This window comes from Pteropus alecto, unplaced genomic scaffold (genome assembly GCF_000325575.1).
Source record: "Pteropus alecto unplaced genomic scaffold, ASM32557v1 scaffold25, whole genome shotgun sequence".
NCBI classification, from domain to species: Eukaryota; Metazoa; Chordata; class Mammalia; order Chiroptera; family Pteropodidae; genus Pteropus; species Pteropus alecto.
The window spans coordinates 19430826-19450830 of NW_006441955.1; the positions used below are offsets into that span (position 1 = coordinate 19430826).

Consider the following 20005-nt stretch of genomic DNA (forward strand, 5'->3'; position numbering starts at 1 on the left):
TATATATTTAGATTTCAATTTAACATTGAAAACAAATCGCAGTTTCTCCATCTCTTTGATGCAGCTGGCTGCACTATGCATAATGTCTGATATACAATAGCAGTGTCTATTGTTACTGAACTGGCTTATTTGTGTATTGAAAGCGTCATTCAAATTTGTATGGTTCAGATTGTTCAATGAAATGCACGAATTGACTAGCTCAATATTTCCCGATTTGTCATAATGGTTTTTGAGTGTTTTTCTTCCTTAAGATAGCTATATTGCCACTTTTATTTCATAAAGAACAAGATGACAATTCTCCTGACATATCACAGTCCAGTACTAAATGTAGGGTCTTAGGTCAAGCTCAAAGTCACTTTCAGGACTATGAAAAACACCTCAGACTAAATCTGGGCTGAGCAGTTATATAAAAATAACCCATGGAAAACTTTATTTTATTGTTTGCTGACAATGAAATGACATATAATATGGACATATAATGAAAAGAGGGTTGCAAATACATCTCTTCATGTTGGACATTTTGAGTCTTTTTCTACTCCTAGGTATGTTTACTAAATTAATCAGTCTAGTAATTCCAATTATCTTTTAAATATCCATCCTAAAATGTATTTTATACCATTGAATTGCATTTGGGTTTATTAAGTTATAGAAAAAGAATCTTGAGTCAATAAATATGGTTTTATCTCCAGATCACTGAATTATGAAAATAGATTCAAAAAGGTATTTTAAAATAAGAGAAAACTACAAAACCCGGAAAGGAAAAAAATGGAATGTCACTATTTCTTAAGTGCCAATTAGAGGCAAATTTAATGGCACGTTGTTCATTTGAAAACATTACCTTTTTTCATCGCTTCACTGATAGGTAGAGCTTGATCAGAAGTCCTTCCTCACTGGTATAACATAATAGTGGAAAAATTTGACTCTTCTATTTGATATAGATGACTATTTTAATTCCTAAGGAGATGTATTTATCTAACATCTGGGTAAGGGTGTAAAAAACTGCCCGCAGTGCTATTTTTTTTTTTAAAGTCTTCCTTTAATTCTTTGATTACAGCATTATGATTTATGACCGCCCCCCCCCATCTCTTTTTGGCAAAGTTAATTACTTTTAGAAAATTTTTAGTATAAAGAATTAAGATTTTTTTAAAAAAAGAATTAAGACCTTGGATAAAATAATGAAGTATTATAAGCCTCGATTTTCTATCTGTAGGATGGGGTTATTAATAACCATGGGTTACTGTGTGTACTGGAGGAGATAATGTTTGTGACTATGCTTTGTAATGCATAAATCAGTTTATAAAAGCTATTTGATTCAAGGGAATAATTCTCAGGTGCGATAATTAGGTCTTTAAATGAAAAAAAGTCCCTTTTAAATTTGTTGTCATTTGTTAAACAAAGAAAGGTATCTCTTCAGGCAATTAATCAACTCATAAGGTGAAGTTCAATGACACAAAATTAACTTATTCAGGTAAAATCAAATTCTATTCACCTAGAAGCTCAGTTTCATCTATTAGAAATTGTTGTGGTGAGGTATATGACTTCTAAAAGTGTCTCTTTTATTCATTTGTTCATGCATTTGTGGATTCATTTAAGAAATATTTAGTACCTGGGTGTGACAAGTAACCCCCTATCTCCCAAGATTCCAATTTCCTGGTTGATCAATCAAACACTAATCTAGGGACTGCAGTGAAAGCGATTTCCAGATGTAATTAAAGTCCCAAGTCAGTTGGCCTGAAAATCTGGGATGATCTGTGTGAACCTATCTAGTCTCATGAGTCCTCTAAAAGCAGGCAGTTTTCTCCACTGGTGGCAGAAGAGGAAGTTGGAGACTAAAACCCAGAGGGAGATTTGACTTGCTGTTGCTGGCTTGAAGACAGAGAGGCCCTTGCGTTAGGGATGAAAGTGATCTTTAGAAATAGCAGCGTAGCATCAGGAAATGAGGACCTTAGCACCACAACCAAAAGTAACTAGAGTCTGACAACAACCTGAATGTGTATTCTTCCCCAGAACCTGTAAATGCCTTGATTTCAGCCTCCAAGACCAGAAATTGAGAACCCAGTTGAGCCATATTGCATTTCAGACCTACGGAACTGTGAGCTAACAAATTTGTGTTGTTTTAACCCACTACAGTCCTGATAATTGTTTCACAGAAATAGAAAATTAATGCAATCAACGATCTCCTTTCATGCTGGGACACATCACATACACTGTTGAAAGCAATGCAAAGGTTAAAGAGACAAAAGTTAGAAATGGCAAACCAAAAGACACATCGAGATGGAATGATTGAGCATCAAACAAATGGCACATATAAAAAGTTCTCTTAGTTACAAAAAGGCTGTTTTGCAGTGGGCGGGGACTATTTTGAGGTCTTGGAGGCGGGGCACATAAAACAGCAATATTTGGCAAGGAAGAATTTCTCTTATAACTTCAAATAAATCTCCCTTTGAACTTATTTGTCTATCTTTAATTTAAGCTTTTGTTTAGAAGACATTCTGTAATCCTACGCTATATCTGTTCTCTGTGTTTTCTACAAACCTTCCCTCAGCTTTGCAAACAATAAAAACAAAGGCTCCAATCAGAGACTCCAGGAGGTCAGTACTATTGTTCCACTGAGTTGAAAGGAAATAATCATGAGCCACTTATAAATCTAAGATTACTCCAATTCCACACTGAGCCCTGAATGAGATAATATGTACATCTATGTAATCTCTATCCAGAATACTGCAAGAAAGCTTGACCAGAAGCTGTGTGTGTACTTCTCACACACTTTTTAAATGTAAAATGTCTACAGCTAAACACTTATCAATGAATAACTAATCCTAGTAAGCACAAAATGGTGCTCATTTTCTAACTCCTTTGTGGTCAAATAATGAACACAGATGATACGGAAAATAGGCACCATAGCAAATTTGGACAAATAGAATTTAGAGGTAGTGATGGAAAGCTTAGTCAAGCATGATGCTAGCAAAACATAAAGCAAAAATCAGGACAAAAAACATCAAACAGTCCTCAGAAGCTTATGATTGCTAAGTGGGTCTGCCTCTGGAGTCCTTTGGTTTAGAGCAGTCTCCTCTTTTTCTAGCAATCGAACTCCTACAGCTAAAAGATGTTTGGACTATAACAACTCATTATTTACAGTAAGCATTGAAGTTGCAAGAATATATAAATAAAGTCAGTAAACAAACAAGTGAATAAACAAAATGTGTAGAAGATAAAAGAGTAAACCCCTTACCTCATCTTATTTCCCCAAGGTTGCAATCTAATTGTGTTTCCAGTGGGGAAAAAGGTACACACACTCTCTCCTACTGAGTAGGACTTTTAACATAAATTGCTATTATAATCTAAAGAAGCAATTCTAAAGGAGACTGCTTTTTCACCTCATCTACATAAAAAGATTGAGGTTATTTCTACATTTATTCTTTGCTCTGTGCAATTTATTTGCTTTAACTTTACATGGCAGGAACAACAAAAACCCATGCTTTGTTCATCCCATCTATTCTTCCGTTCATGCATGGTAAGTAGCAAATAGTAGCTTAAATGGAGAAATTGCACAAGTGAAAAAAAGTATGTCAGCTTTACTTTTTGTATATTAAAAAAAATCGCTATGACAAATCAGCTCGTAATTTATTTTAAGAAGTCAAACTAGCACGATCAAGTGTACTGTAGGTGGTATTTCATCTTATCATATTAAAACAGTCTTCCCAAATGTAAAAGATAATCTCAACTGCTGTGTTCTGTAAGCAAGCAGAAAATTATGTAAATCTGATTTCCTTACTATGCGTTTGCTATCTCTTTAAAGCTTACTAAATCATATCCAGATTTGTAAACACAAAAGCACTGGATCCAAGATACATTTGCTTTTCAAACACTCAAAATGAAAAAAGGTATTTTGCAGGGTGTAATTGAAAATTTCCTATCTGTTTTCAAAAGCTAACAAATCAATGATTGTGTGAAATTAAAAAAAAAAACAAAACAAAACATCACCTCTTAACTTATTATGGGCTTAATTGCTTCCTCATAATGGAGTGTGACAATGTGATTGCAATAAGAATAGCACCTGCTTTGAAAATCACATATCAAAGAAATGCCAATGAGAAACAGGAAGCCTATACAGAGCCATGTTGAAGTTCTTCATCTATCCCTTAGTTTGTACTGTTTCTTACCCTCTCTCCTCTTGGCCTATTTAAGTTCATTGCTTGAACAACTGGTGTTTATCTTATAAGTTCACCAAAAAATGTCTGCATCAGTATATATGTCCAGCTTTGAGTCTTCAAAGGCATGGAGATATGTGCAAGTAGTTGGGTATTTATTTATCCGAGCCCAGACTCAGAGATTTTCTTTTTTGTAGACATAGAATCCCCCTGTATGGCCCAGACTACAATCTGCTTTGCCTGTGTGAGAGAAAGCAAACTCTATAAGCATCCCAAGTCATGCCAATAGGATGGACAGTGCTCATTTTCCTTTTGTTCCAAAAAAGAAAATCCTTTGATGTTAAAGTTAGTAAAGTTCATTCCTGTCATGGTTTTGCATTTATTTTAACATAGCTTAGTCTTTTTTGTAAATATATGTTTAATCTCATATATGCTTTCACCAATAATTTCTTATTTTGTGTTTAGAGTCAGAGAGAAAAGCCTTTACTTTTTCTATAAAGAATTGACCAAGGAAAATAAATCAATAGGTTAAAAGATATTTAAATTACTAGCTATGTTTTAGTTAATAGAGATGCATAGTATTTCATGCACCTTTAAAAATGAGAATGATAAAAACTAACTCTATTTCCAATTCCTGACATATAGTAAGTTTAAGTGTTTGTTGAATAAATGAGTTGTGTTCAATAAATTTGGTAAGCAATAAAATATAAATTGGGGTTCTATATTAAAGAATTGTGTCAACTGTAAAATAAGTCAATACCCCATTCCAATATTCCAGAATTTTAAGTGATAAACCGAGACAATGACATGGAGAGATAATGCTGCACTTCAATATAGTATTAGCCATATGAAAAGAATATTCAACAGAGTAGGAAAAATAATAATGAGAGATGTGCTTAAAGGGAACTATGTAACCATACATAAAAACACACAGACTGACAACATACACATACACATACACTCCTCATACATACCAATGCTTCAGAGGCACACATAGACACTTATAAAAAAGGCAAAGAAAGACCAAGAATTATAATTATGGGCGGGGAGGGGAAGAGCTCCAGCATATGTGTTTATAGGATAATGCTAAGGTCCTCTTGTATTTTGACAGCTGAAAATATGAATGGTAATGCCAGCTCTTGGTGCTTGCCCTTTTGGCGTGATGACATTAAACTGAGGTGCATGTTTAGCCTGTGGAGGTTTTCACACCTGCTGTAAAGGCAATCTGTGTTAAGCCCCATCTTAAAAAGCACACGTGTAGCAACATTGTTCATACCAAAGCCTCACACACACAAAAAATGACTTGTCTTTTTTTTTTTTTTTAATCTATAAAACAGTTATAGTGCTTGGGCACTGAGTATAAGCCTTAATAATTTCAAATGCTGGGGATAGAACATCAATGTGCTATCGGTGAAATACATAGCTAAAAGAGAAGAAATAATTTAGATGTTTGGGGACCTCTGGGACTTAGAACAGAATAATAAGAATAGCTGATTCTCACAGAGACCTACAATGTTTACATATTACTCTGAAAACTTTGCATATACAAGTTGATTTACTCCTCACAACAGCCTATATTATTTTTCCCATTTTATAGATGGGAAAACTGATACATATAGTGCTGGAGATCTGTTTAACCGAGTCCATGTGGTTTTAAGATCTTTGCTCTTAACCAGTTTACTGTGCTGCCCCTCAGAGACAAGCAAAAAATACAAAGGTTAAAAAACATTAGAGTAAGAGCTTCCATTAAAAACAAACAAATGAAACTACCTTTGGAGTTTCTCAAATAAAAAGGAAAGGTACTTTAAAAAATCTTTATCACTTATAGCTTAGGTGATAAATAGAGCTTCTTTAAGACTTCTCTTTCACAAACAAACCAGTATGAAATAAGGAGAAACCTTAGCATGATAAAAACATAATTTTTTGGTTCTATGATTAAGAGGTAATATCTGGGTAATTTTAGAATTTTTTTTCCATAAACTACATTGAATAGAACTGCTGATACTGGTAAGCACAGCCATGCTATTATCAGTGAACAATCTATTTCTACTACCCAGTATTTAAATGAAATATTTCGCAAGTCAGGAATATACAATACACTGTACCAAAGACGTTTTTATTATTTTTAAGGTAAAATTAAAACACAAAAAAGCCTGTGAGATTAAGCAAAGTATAAATTGCATTTCATTTTTAATTCAAATGCTCAACAGATCGCCCAATAAAATCCTTACTGATGAAAAACTGGCTGAGTAAAACTTCTTTCTGTTAATAGCCTGAACCAAATCACCCAGAGCCAGTGGCCTCTGAAGCAGTTTGAACAGAGAGCCATCCATTGGAGCCTTTCTCCATCTGTTAGATCCACTGTACAGTGCATACCATTTTGTTTTCATCTTGGGAGCTCTCTAGCCAGTCCTAGACCTATCCATACCTCATTATTCTGCAGCCAGACAAAAAGCGGCAATTATAACACCACGGTAGGGATGACATACTATGGAATGGTTGAGAAGGCCCTTCCATTTTAAAAACCACTGCTTTGTGATGCTTAAAACTTTCCCCAAATAGTTTTCAGATGGAAACTTTGTATTTGCTTTCAGTTCAAAGTCATTCTGTAAGAGAAATATTTAAGAGATGTATTTTGTTTTAAATGAAAATACATCTTGAGGGTTAACTAGGCTAAATTTATGAAAGATTCACTGTTGGGGATGGGAGCGAGGATAATTTAGATTTAATATTCAACAAAGTATGTTGAGTGCCTACTGTATGTTCAAGGCCCTTGGCCAACTCTGGTCTCTCTTCTCAGAATGCTAATTGCCTGGTAGGGCGGGTAAAGCAAACGCCAAGAAAATATCACACAAGTGCCAAGTCCCACCTACCTACCATTGCAGGGCCACCGTTCATGGTTTGGTACTGAAATATCAAAGGAAACAATGTCTTTTTAAACCACATTGGCAACTCATTTCTGAACGTTAGTTTTTTGGCACCTTCTGGCAAACTTTGGCCGTGGCAGCTCCTGACTCCTGCTTAGAAGTTACTTTTTCTCTCTGCTATTTGCTCTTTGGTCTCCTACAAACCTCAGCTCCTTTCCTGACCTGCCTCCTCCTCCTAGGGATTTACCCTAATGCACCCTTTCTCTGCAGCTCTCTATTCTTTTGTCTTGGAGCTCAATAAGTAATTGGAAGATATAATGTGCCTTTTTTCCCTTATTTTTAATTAAAATTAAAGTTTGTGTTTTAGATTTTTCAAAAACAAAATTGAATCTTTTTGAAGATAAAGCAGTCATACTGTATTTTCACTCTAAAACTCTTAGATTATCCAGATGTGCCAAAGTCCATTTGGAACATAGTTGCTTATAAAACACTTAAATTTCAGCTTGGTAATACAGAAAGTGTATAATTCATACATATTACTAAATTTTAAGAAGCGGTGTGTCTTATAGCTTTTTTATAGCGGTGACTCTCCACATATGAATAAAGATAAGAGCAATTATTTTTTGTGTTCAGGCAATAAATACATATTCCCTGGCATTATTTAGAGGTGTTCAAAACCTACAAATACTGATTTGAAAGCAAAAAAAAAAAAAAAAGCATATGATGTAGCTTTAAATCACGAATTCAGTTTATTTAATATTAAAATACACAAAAAAGTACAGTTTGGAAAAGTAAAAAATGGTATTGAGCTTCCAATTTTCCTAGTTAAACATACAATAATAGAAGAAGAGATGAAAGATGTCTATGCAGGGCCTTTCTGAAGAGCATTCATGATCAGGCCTCCTCATTGTTTCTAATATTTCATACTGTGGCTATAAAATGTCAGCTCTAAAACTAGTGTTATAGTTAGCTTGTCTGATTAGAAAACTCTCTTGTCTTTTGAATTTTTTAAAGTCATCGTCAAGTCAAAATGTAATCAGGCATTCTTTTTACCTAACTAAATTTATCTAGGATTCTATTTATGTTATCTGATATCAGAAATAATTTGGGGGCAAAAGGGTACTTTGTAGCCCTAAAAGAAGAATTAATCATTTTGATTTATACTCAGAAAAGAAAAGATCTATAGAAATTCCACACTTCTATATTAGAAATATTTTACCTGAAGAAAAGATCAATTTTTTTTTCTCTCACTCATTCACTCATTTGTACAATTATACACCCATCCATTCGTCCAACAGAAATTTATTAACATCTACTATTATCCAGGTACTACTTATGCACTAGGGATACAGCAGTAAACAGACAAGTTTCTTGCTATCAAGACCCTAATATCTGGGCAGGACAAAGGAGAAAAATTAATCAATCTATCAATTCTCAGGTTGTAGATAATAAGTGTTAAGAAGATAAAATAGGATAAGAGAATAGAAAGTAAATAAAAAGAGCTGAGTGCTTTTTTATGTATAGTCAGGAATTTGGAGACTTCTGACTAGAGATTTACATAGAGTAACAACATGAGCCATAAAAAATATTTGAGAGAAAATTATATGAAGCAGAGGGACCAGTTAGTACTAAGACCCCAAGGCAGGAGCATGTTCTGGTGTTTTTAAAAACAGAAATAAAATAAGAATGGCTAGAATACAGTAGAAGAGTCCAGTGAGAGAGTGATTGTGAGAGAGGAGGTTATAGAACCAGGGACAATATCACACAGGCCATGGCAGGGACTTTGGGCTTTATTTTTAGTGGAACAGAAAGCTATTATTAGATGATTTTGAGCAAAAAACTGACAAATTTTAAATATATCACTCAGGCTATTTGTGGTAGAGTAGATGAAGATGAGGCAATGTGGGAAGCTGGGGAGACAAATTAGTAGTCCACAAGAATAGCCCAAGTGAGACATATGTTTTATCAGTTGCTCAACACTTCCCCAAAACTTCCCTGTGCAATAAATTTGTTTGAAGTATCTTTAGTGCTCATGATAAATTTCAGGCAAAGAGAGCTCTCCAGGTCGGGCATCAAGAAAAAGAAGTATGATTTTCTTTAAGTCAAAGGAGGAAGAAGTATAGTGAACATGTTCTTAAAGCAACACTGCCTTTCAGATGCTTCTTAAAAATTCTCATTAATAGCAATACTTTTCATCTGGAGAGACTTTCTCACAAGAGCTGCATGCCCTGATGGACATGGCTCTTACATCTATTGCTATTAGCAATAGCTGCCAATTTGTGGTTCAGACCAGCAACCTACCAAATTATAATGCTCGTTGAGAGTTTCGATAGCAATAAGATCAATGCATGTAAACTGTTTGGATAGATTTGAGGATGCATAAATATTCTTTATGAGCTCTTAGTCAAAAATTGCTGAGCTTGGTGGTGTACAAATAGCAAAATAACAGGTGTTCTGATATCTGGGGTTATGCACCAAGAATTAATGAATGTTATGCAGCGGTACTAGGACCAGCTTCTTGTAAAATATATATCTGTACTTTTACCCAAACTCCTAGAATATTTCCTTATTGTGAAGCATTTCTATCAGTTTATAATGATACTTCAAATCTGATGAATCCTAACACTTTATGTGTGTGTGTGTGTGTGTGTATGTGTGTGCTGAATAAACTCTCTAAGCAAACATAATTGCCTTCTCATCCCAGGACAAAGAACCAATTCCAGGGCAACAAAAAAAGGGTTTTTTCTTGTTGTTTTTTGTTTTTGTTTGCTTGTTTGTTTGTTTTTGTTTTTGTTTTTGTTTTTTGTTTTAGGTTGAAAAAGTATCTAGGCACAATAGTATTTTGTACTGTTTTGGAGCACCAGACAAAAGATGGCCCTGGATTAGGATGCTGTGATGAATTGGTCTCAATCCAAGCTCATAATTCTGGCTGTCAAAGGAACCTAGCCATCTCGCACAGACTATCGCAAGTGAAATGGGGCCAGGAACTCTTGAGAGAGCACCTGGCCCCATTTGGTGCTATGATGGCCAGAACCTGAATATGCTGATCTGAAAGATTGGCAAGTGTCCCTGGCCAGTGACAGAGCAGTGGAAACTTGCCTGTTCTTGGGCGCTCACGGGAAGAGCAGGCTGCAGGAGTCAGGAGAGGTACTTACTTATGTGTTTGGCTGGAGTTTATTTCTTTTTGTCCTGCCCTGACCAGCAAATAGATGTTCACTCTCCTTAGTCTAAAATTCTCATTAAAATCAAAGTTTCCATTCCGAGTGCAAATCCCCATATCTGATTTTTTAAAATCTTTACTCCTGATTCTATTTTCTATCACTGTTCTTATTCTTCTCTTAACTACTCCAATTAATCATGTCTTTCAAGCACCATACAGTAAGTCTCCACTTAATGTCATCAAGTTCTTGGAACTGAGATTTTAACCAAATGATGTATAAGGAAAACAATTTTGCCATAGGCTAATTGATATAAACAGGAGTTAAGTTACTATGGCATATTTTTGGTCAAGAAAACAACACTGAACTTCTAAATAATGACCTCAAAACACTTCTAACATTATACATTGAAATAAATGTGAGCTATATATACATTTAAGAAAGATTAATAAAAACTAGCCAGAGAATTCTTTCCCAGTCCGTTTACTTCAGTTCAGGGTCTTGATTGGCTGGAACCTGTCACAGCAGCTCACGGTGCAAGGCAGGAATCAACCCAGCACAGGATGCCCTTCCATCACAGGGTGCACTCAAATCCACCTGCAAAATCACTCTGACTGGGATATTTTAGACATTCTAATTCACCTAGGGTGCACATTTTTGGGATGTAGGAGGAAACAGCAGTACCTGGAAAAAACTCATGCAGACATGGGAAGAACATGCAGACTTCACACAGACAGTGGCCCCGGCCAGGAATTCATTTTTTTTTTTTCTTATCAATGTTATAATGAAATGACATTGAACTAAACAATGATTTTTAGAAGAACTGCTATACAGGGCTTTAATCAGTTCTAAGTAGGGCCCTATGTATTAGAAGATCAACTCATTTTATAGGAGTAAACGCAGAGAAAGCCAAATGAAAAATGTTCAGATAGGAGTAAAAGTTAAAGTCTGAGTATAATTTATTGGTTGTGTTTCTAGAGTTTGAATGAAATTTTACCATATTATATTTCCTTCAATAAATTTTAAAATATACTGAGTACTTCCACCTAACACTGATGCCATTTGCATACCTTACCATAGTTCATTAAAAGTCCTGAACAAGACTCTGGCTGAGAGATTCTTATTTTTTCCTTCTATAGAATTCTTTAGCACTTCTGTTCATTTCTTAAGGAAATTAGTGCTTCCTGCAATGTTTTATTGTTATTCGATTATCAATTTCTGTTCCCTGGTTTGTAAGCCTATGGAGAATAGGTGTCATGTGTCATCCATCATTGTTTTACCTATAGTACCTACCACCATGTCATGTCCTAGTAAGCACTAAATATTTTTGAGTGTATAAGTGTCTTCATCCAAAATGCATTGCACCTTATTCTCCAAGTAAATCAATACATTTGTCAGTTCATGAACGCGACAATTGATGGTTTACTATGAAGTGAGAAATACTGAATTATCAGGAAATTCTCATGCACATTGATCTAATTTAGTTGTCCAGATGTAATTCTGCATTCCTTGCCAACAACCAGAGCCTGTGGTAGAGCAATAAAGTAGTTGCTATTTGATTCATATGACTTTATTTTGATTACAGAGTTGTTTCCAAATTATAATTTCTATTCTTTTTCAGCACACAAAAGTAGAGCTGGTCTCTGATATATGAAAAAAAAAATCCTACAATAATCCACATGTCAAGTTCATTTTTCGTTATTTTAAATGCAGTTATTACAAACCCATGGATACTTTATTCAGAAAAAGATACCACTAAATCCAATAGACCCTTGCCATTTCAGAGTGGTTTGAGCACCAATAACATTAACATCAGTTAGAGCTTACTAGAAATATAGAATATTAGGCCTCACCCCAGCGTACTGAATCAGAATGTACATTTTATCAAGAGCCCCGGGTGATTCAAATGCACACTGAAGTTTGAGAGGCACTGTGTTAGGTCTTTATTTCTGTCAAGAAAATTAGAAATGTCATATTTATAGAGTTGAAAGAATAAAGTCTTGTTGTGTCTATTTTTGATTGGTTCTACAGCTTCAATTAGTTTAGCTGATGCAGGTGAGCAGTTTAGTAAGGTTTTGAATATTAATGCTTCCATAAGATCAGAATCATGGAAACATATTGGGCACCTGTATTTTGAAATGGGATAAAGCAGTTAGTTAAAAGTTAGCATTTACAGGGTGCTATGTGCCGAAATTTAGGTCATTACAAAGCTCTCTAGGTCATTACAAATGAATACATTTCTTGGAAGACATGTAATAATCAACAGTAAAGTGAGGATACCAACTATTTCGAAGTCTGTGTGGCTGGGTACAGAAAAGAGTCAGGAATTAGAAAAACACAAAATCATATAAATTCGCATATAACCTGGTGTGGTAGGTTGTGTTTTCGGCCCCAATCCTTTAACCCTCCTTGTATTCGTGCCCTTTGCCATGTTCTTTTCAAGGCCTCCCACTATAGGTATTATGTTCTCTGCTTCCTGACTTTGGTTCAGCCAGGAGACTTGCTTTAGCCAATGACATGAGATAGAAATTACACTGTGCCAGTTCTGACCCTGGGCATCAAAAGAACTTGGTGAACAATGATGAGCAAGAGTGCTTTAAGTGAAGCTGGGGAGATGAGCAGAGGTCAGAGAATTCAGAGTCCTCTAGAAAATCCTCTAGCAATAGGATTTTATATTTAGTAATCATCAGTTTTTAAGCAGTTCCATTCTGCTCTATATCATAGTTGTCTGAATACATGTTATCACCTTTACTAGATTTTTTGCTTCTTTACTGATGGGAATCTGTATTATCTATCATTGGATACTTCTATGTAAGCAAAAGCTCGGTGTTTTTGTCAAATATGTCAAAAGATAATGGTTACAGGTGTTCCTATGTCACCAAGAACACCATATGGATTATTGTAGACAATCATTCTGGATATTAAAGGGTCTTCAACAAGCATTTACAAAAAAGACAATCCAATCAGATGAGGGAAACCCCTGCAAAATTACAAAAAAAAAAGTCTTTTATTCTGCCCTTATCTTTCGTACTTTTTGGTCCTTAAAGATGGAAATCTAAATGATCTAACACTGAATATTCTCCATGCTTAGCACAGGGTTGATATTTGCTAAATACATTAAATGGTAACTCACATAGGTACATGTCATTTTTAAGTTAATATTTTAAAAAAATTGCTGATGATTACATCATATAAAAGAAACTGAATCACAAAAACAATAGGTGTTCATTTACCATGTTAAGAAACACATTTCCATGATTTACCTCGAATAAAATATTGCCCCTATTAAAATGCATTAGCAAATAGTAACTCCACATGTTACATGAACATTCAAATATGAAGGATTTGAAAATACTTGAAATAGTTTAAAATTACTTAAAAATGGATATTATTTGTTTCTTTAATTTCAATAAGCAACACGGAAAAATTGGCTGTTATTAAATAATTAGACATTTCAACCTCACGTGGCACAATCCTAGCAACCTTTTAAAACTGTAGGAGCAGTAGGCAAGGGTAATGGAAATTAGTCATAGCTGGAAAAGCTTCAGACAAAAATTTGGGATAGTTCTGAGACAACACTAGAAATCATCTATTGGACCTTGTTTTGATAGAAACAAGTTGTCAGAAACAGTTGAGGATTATTGTAGACAATCATTCTGGATATTAAAGGGTCTTCAACAGGGAAATCCTATGTTCCTTTCCCCACCTCTATTCAGCCTCCTGCGGTGTTCAGGTTAGTCTGATATGTGGACACTCAAAAGCTCAGATGGCAGGTAAAGGAGGGTTAGAATCGATGACTTCTGCCACTGAGTGGATACATGTTTATCTTGAAAATTCTGGTGTGTGGATCTAGGAACAGGGTTCAGAAAGCTGACAATTTTACTTACTTGTGTCCTTCTTTCTTTTCAGCTATGCAAATCTTAGACATTTTATTTACGCATCAATATTTACCGAGTGTTTATTTACCCTTGAAATTCCTTTGTAAGTCTCTCCTCTACCAGGAAGCCTTCACTGACTACTCTAGATTTCAATGATCCATTCCTCCCCACAACTGTCCCAGCCGTTATTTCCTTGGAATGTCCTGTATCTTGAATTTATATTAAAACCTTTCATTAGTTCCACTTTTACTAGTTAAATGTTATCTCCCCCCAAAAAGTGTTTCTGAGGGGCAGTTTCTCATACATCTTTGTGCCCCACAGCACCTACCTAGTACAGAATAGCCATCAATACATATTTGTTGATTGGATACATGAATTAATGAATAAGTGGCATTGTCAGCATCATTCGTTAATTTTTCATCAAATTATGCAGTGCCTGTTCTTGTAAAGTTCACATTCTAATTGGAAAAAGATCACATTCTTATATTTTTGTTAAATATTTTGTAATATTTCACTTAATGCTAACAGTTTTTTTAATAATTTATGAAAAACATACATTAGCTTAATTTTTTTATAATAGATTTAAGTAATGTTCATTTGATGTTTACAGTTTATAGAAGATGCCTATCCATAGCCAACTCTTGATTAACTGATGTACAGATTTTCTAGATTTTTCGTTAGCACCTTTAACTGTATTAGTAGATAAAAATTAGAAGTTAATTTTAGTTTTTGTAGTAAAAATTTGTTGTTGTAAATTAATAGAGAGATGAGAAACCCAGCCCTACTGATTTCTGTGACTCTTTAACATCACCTGTGGACATCATTTATGCATTTAGTTCTTGAATCAATAATTATCAGTAACTAAGAATTGTGTTCTATATTTACAGAGTCTCACCAGCAGGTGTGGAGTAATGTCTTACTCTTTCTCTTAGTATCATTACTGTGTTAATTATAGGAAGCCCAGCTCTAAAACCTAAAGTTTCGAACATTTTATATGTCTTGAAGATATGGAAATTATTATAATCAGAGAACATAAGGACAAATTAACTATTATTTCCAGTACTCTTTTTTAAAGGTTTAAAAGTCTGTTTAATAGTTACAACTACTCAACTCTGCTATTAGAGCACAAATGCATTCATGAACAATACAAAATCAATGGGCGTGATTAAGTTCCAATAAAATTTTATTTCTGAACACTAAAAATTTAATCTTATGTAATTTTCAAGTGTCATGGGACTTTTAATTTTTAAAAACCATTTAAAAATCTAAAATCCGTTTTTAGCTGAAAGGCCATATAAAAATAGGAGGTGGGTAGCCTGGCTGCCTATTTATTCATTTACGTGTTGTCTGTTTATTCATTTACATGTTGTCTGTAACTTCTTTTGTGCTACTATTGCAGAGTTAAGTCCTTGCAGTAGAGCTGAGTATTTGTGAGAGAGACCATAAGACCCACAAAGACAAAACTATTCACTATCTGGCCCTTCATAAAAAGTTTGCCAATCCCTGGTTTAGAGGGTAATATATTTCCATCAAAAAGCAGTAAGTATTCAAATGACATGCTGTACAAACTACAATATAAGGCTTTTTTTTTTTTGGTCTGAAAAGCCACAAAAATCCTGACACAATAATATTCACAGACTCAAATGATATATTTTGAGTAGCTACTATGTGTCAAGCACTGTTCTAGGCATGAGTTATCACAGCTCAAGCATATAAATGGGCATAATCTCTGCCATCATGGAATTTACATTTTTAGGTGAGAGCTACATAATAACACATAAACATGTACATGCACAATGAGCAAATCTAATGTACAGTCAAAATGACTCCCACAAATACTCCTGGCTTCCAAACAAAATTGGAAATGACAGAAGTAATACTAATAATCTTCTTTTGGGGTGTCCAAGCTTGATGTTACAAGTTGCCCATTTAAATTCTAGTTGAGGTTAATGACTTATCATGAGGAAAAGCTTAAACCTTGCTTTCTCAGAAAATATGATAAATCAAGGAGGAAATACAAACTCAAGGTTAAGACAGAGCTTCAATGCATTTTTTTAAAACTAACTGAGGCTATGAAAACTATCTTAAAGCAAAGATTATAGATAATGGGACAATGTAATGAGAGAAATTTGAAATTCTCTATGGAGCCCTAGAAATAAATATCTCTAAATATTGTTGCACTTGAAGTTAGCTGAGGATTTATGGCTATAGAAGAGAAGGTTGATGAACTATAAAAAATGAATTAGAAATAATGACTGAATAAGGTAAGTGATCTTCTTGGAGTTTGACACACTGATTCCTGAGCATTCTGACTTCAGTATAGTTCTCAAAGTAAAAAACTTCAATCTTAACTGTAGACATGAGAAGAATTTGATTTATGATACTGGGAGAATAAGACTTAGGAAATATACATGGCTTTAAATAAAAACAGAAAGCCTCAAAATGCTTATTCTTATGTTTTAGCAAGCAATTGGCTCCCTGATGGAAATCTGCATGGGAGAAGTCTAATGGTCAGGTCTAATGTTATAGTCATAGTTATATGACCTACCGGATATTCCCAAGGACATTTATTAAATGCTCTCTGCAATGTGATTCTGTGGTATAAAATCTCTGTCACTAAATTTCTTAGCTTTCTGTTCTAAGAATTAAAAAGAAAGAAAAAAGAAGGAAAAGAGAATATATCATATCTTTATTTTCAAATTCTCCATTATATTTTTACATTGCTTACTAGATTATCCTTTTGTAAGGAATTGTCAAATAGCACTAAAATGAACACTACTATTGTTTTTAAAGTCATCCAAACAACTCAGGATATAAAATTTAAATCCTATTGCTGTAAAGAGCTATAAGTATTAAGGACTTTATGTGGCCTTTAGAGCGTCTATGACCACATTAGAAGATATTTTCCTTCTTACTAGAAGTCAAGCTGCCTCATTTGAGATGAACTCATTGGAAATCATTTCACAGAAAACCGTGAGGAAGAGGAAATATAAGGCATTTCAAATCAGTTGTGTACCAAATAGATTTCTGTTTAGTTTGTTCTGAGACAACCATCTCAGGAAAAAAAAAAAAAAGGCTGGGGAGGTTTTGTGTTGTTCTGAGGAGGAAAAAGCTGTATTTTCTTAAATGTCATCAAGTAGCAAATTGTTTCATAAAATCAGGAGGCAATCCTCTGCAATGTGCTCATTATTTTGAGAAGATGAATTATTTGTGACAAGACTGATTTTTAAGAATTGTACACAATACTATTGAGGAGAAATAATTCAAAATTGACATGTTTTCCATGGATTATATCCCTATGACCAATTTAAGGGACTACGGATTTAGTCGACATGTTTAGATTTTAATTAAAGATGACAATATTAGGCTGTTGTACATTCATAATAGAAACTAGTTACTCATATTACTTTATTTTATTTTTCTTTTTAATGTAAACTTTTAATTGAAATAGAACAGAAATATGCATAAAAATTAATCCTATAACTTGACGAATTTTCACAAAGAAAATATATCCATGCAACCAGCATTCAGATCAAAAAGCACCCCTCCAGGGGTGGAGGTGGGGGTGATGGTGAAAAAGGGCAATGGGATTAAGAGGTACAAATGGATAGATACAAAATAGTCATGGAGATATAAAGTGTAGCATAAGGAAAATAGTCAACAATGTTGTAAAAAATATGTAAGGAGGACAAGGGGTACTAGATATGGTGTGGTGACCACTTTTGAGTTATATAGATCTTTAACCACTATGCTGTAAAACTGAAACTAATACATTATTGTATGCCAACTATAATTGAAAAAAAAAAACTCATTGAATTCTACAATGTATATATGAGCAACTAGTTGTCTATTATATTTCAATAAAGCTGGGGGAAAAAAAGGAACCCTGTGGCCATTGTGTCCCCTTTCTGGTAACTATCCCAATTCTTAAGAATAATCGCTATACTGGCTGCTAATTGTGGCAATGTTTCAACTTTAAATAAACAACATCAGACACTATATACTCTTTTATGTTTGGTTTATTTTCACTCAATATTATGTTTTCAAAATTCATTCATGATATTGTGTATAACTGTAATTCGTTTTCATTTCTGTATAAGATTCCATTGTATAAATATAATACAGAACTTGCTTATCTATTCTGTTGCTAGGCATTTAGGTTCTTTCTAGATTTGAGCTATTATAGATAACAATAGTCTGCACATTCTTGTATATAACTTTTGGTGAACATGTGCACTCATTTCTATAAGTACAACTAGGAGTGGAATTGCTATGTCATAGGGTAGGAATATGTCCAGATTAACTTAATAATGTCTAACAGTTTTCCCAAATGGCTGTGTCAGTTTACACTCTCACCCAAGTGTTTAAGAGTCCTGTTTGTTTGATCCCACGCAATCATTGCACTTTTTGTCTTTTTCATTTTAGTCATTCTGATGGGTCTGGAGAGGTTTCAAATTGTGGTTTTAATTTTTTTTTTTTTTTTGACGCCTACAGCACCTGGTCTTCCTAGGTGGTCTCCCATCCAAGCAGGCCCGATCCTGCTTACCTTCTGAGATCAGATGGGATTGAACGTATTCAGGGTGGCATGGCTATAGACCTGTGGTTTTAATTTTTATTGCCTGATGACTAATGACATTAAGTACCTTTTGATACATTTATTGACTATTTGGATGTGTTCTCCGTGAAGTACTATTCACATTTTTTTAATCCATTTTCTTATTGTATGGTCAGTCTTAATCTTATTGTTTATAAGATTTTTAAAAACTGTGTTTGAGATAGGAGCACTTTGTTGATATATATATTACAAATATCTTCTCCAAAACCATAGTTTGCCTTTTCACTTTTTATTATGTGTTGTGTCATATTATTGAATAGACATTGTCACTTTTTAATATTATCTTCATTGATTTATTCATTTTTATTTATTTATTTGTTTGTTTGTTTATTTTTTACTCACTCATCATAGTAAAATACACTGTGTGTCCGAGTTTTATGAAGTCTCAAATAGAAGGATCTATTTAATCAGCATCTTATTTCCAAATTCCATTTAGAAATTTTGTCCCAAGGGTATGATTTAAAAAATCAGGCTATATAACATATGTTCTACCTTTTTATCCATCAAATTAATTTAATCCTAGTGTTTCAGTCGGTAATTAATTGTTTAACTTCATGTATTTAAAATATGACCTTTTTCAATTTTGAATATAAATGAATACTCAAAAGACTTGAAGATCATAGAAAATAAAAATAATTACATTTTACTGACTTTATGAGTATGCGTATTTCATACTCAGTATTTCTATACCACAACCTCTTCATTCACTATATGTGACTCCGTGGAGACCATTCTGTTGACTAATATCCCTGCAGGATCTGCTCCATCACTACATAATCTAGCTTCTTCTCTGTTACCAGAAGTATCTTTATAAATGTACATTGATGTCGATCACATCCTGGGTTAAAACATTCCAATGCCTTAGGATAAAATTCAAGCCCCTTGGTCCAGCAAAGAAGGCCATGGATAACGTGGTTGCTGCCTTTCCTCAAATCACCAGGCATTACTTGCAGTTCCCAGAACAGCCAGGAGGTGGTGTCCTTCTGCATTTAGAATGAGTACTCCCATTTTTTTCTGCCAGTCCAATTCTGACTCCTTTAAATCTTGGTTCATACACCTTTGAAAGGCCTTCCCCGATCTTCCTAAACACATATGTGCTTCCTAATTCTACCATATGTGCTCCTAAAATGTTTGAACAAAACATATACTTATCTCCCTGTTTAAATATTTTTCTCCCTAAGAAACTATGAAGCTTTAGGCAGAGACTAATGTCTTATTCATTTTTGTGTTCATACTGCCTAGGATGGGCCTAACAAAGTGTTGGTATATATTTATTGAACACGTAAATGAGTAAACCATTATTTTCTGTAAGTTTTTTTCCTTTTCAAAATACTTC

General features: G+C 34.2%; 1 protein-coding gene across 1 annotated transcript in view; it reads right to left on the reverse strand.

Annotated features, from left to right (window-relative positions):
• NEGR1 (neuronal growth regulator 1) overlaps positions 1-20005 on the reverse strand; it is a 773362-nt gene that overhangs the window by 13952 nt on the left and 739405 nt on the right. Inside the window, exon 8 of the mRNA XM_006919323.1 lies at positions 12292-12302. Coding sequence (XP_006919385.1) covers positions 12292-12302 — 11 coding nt within the window. The remainder of the gene's footprint in view (positions 1-12291; positions 12303-20005) is intronic.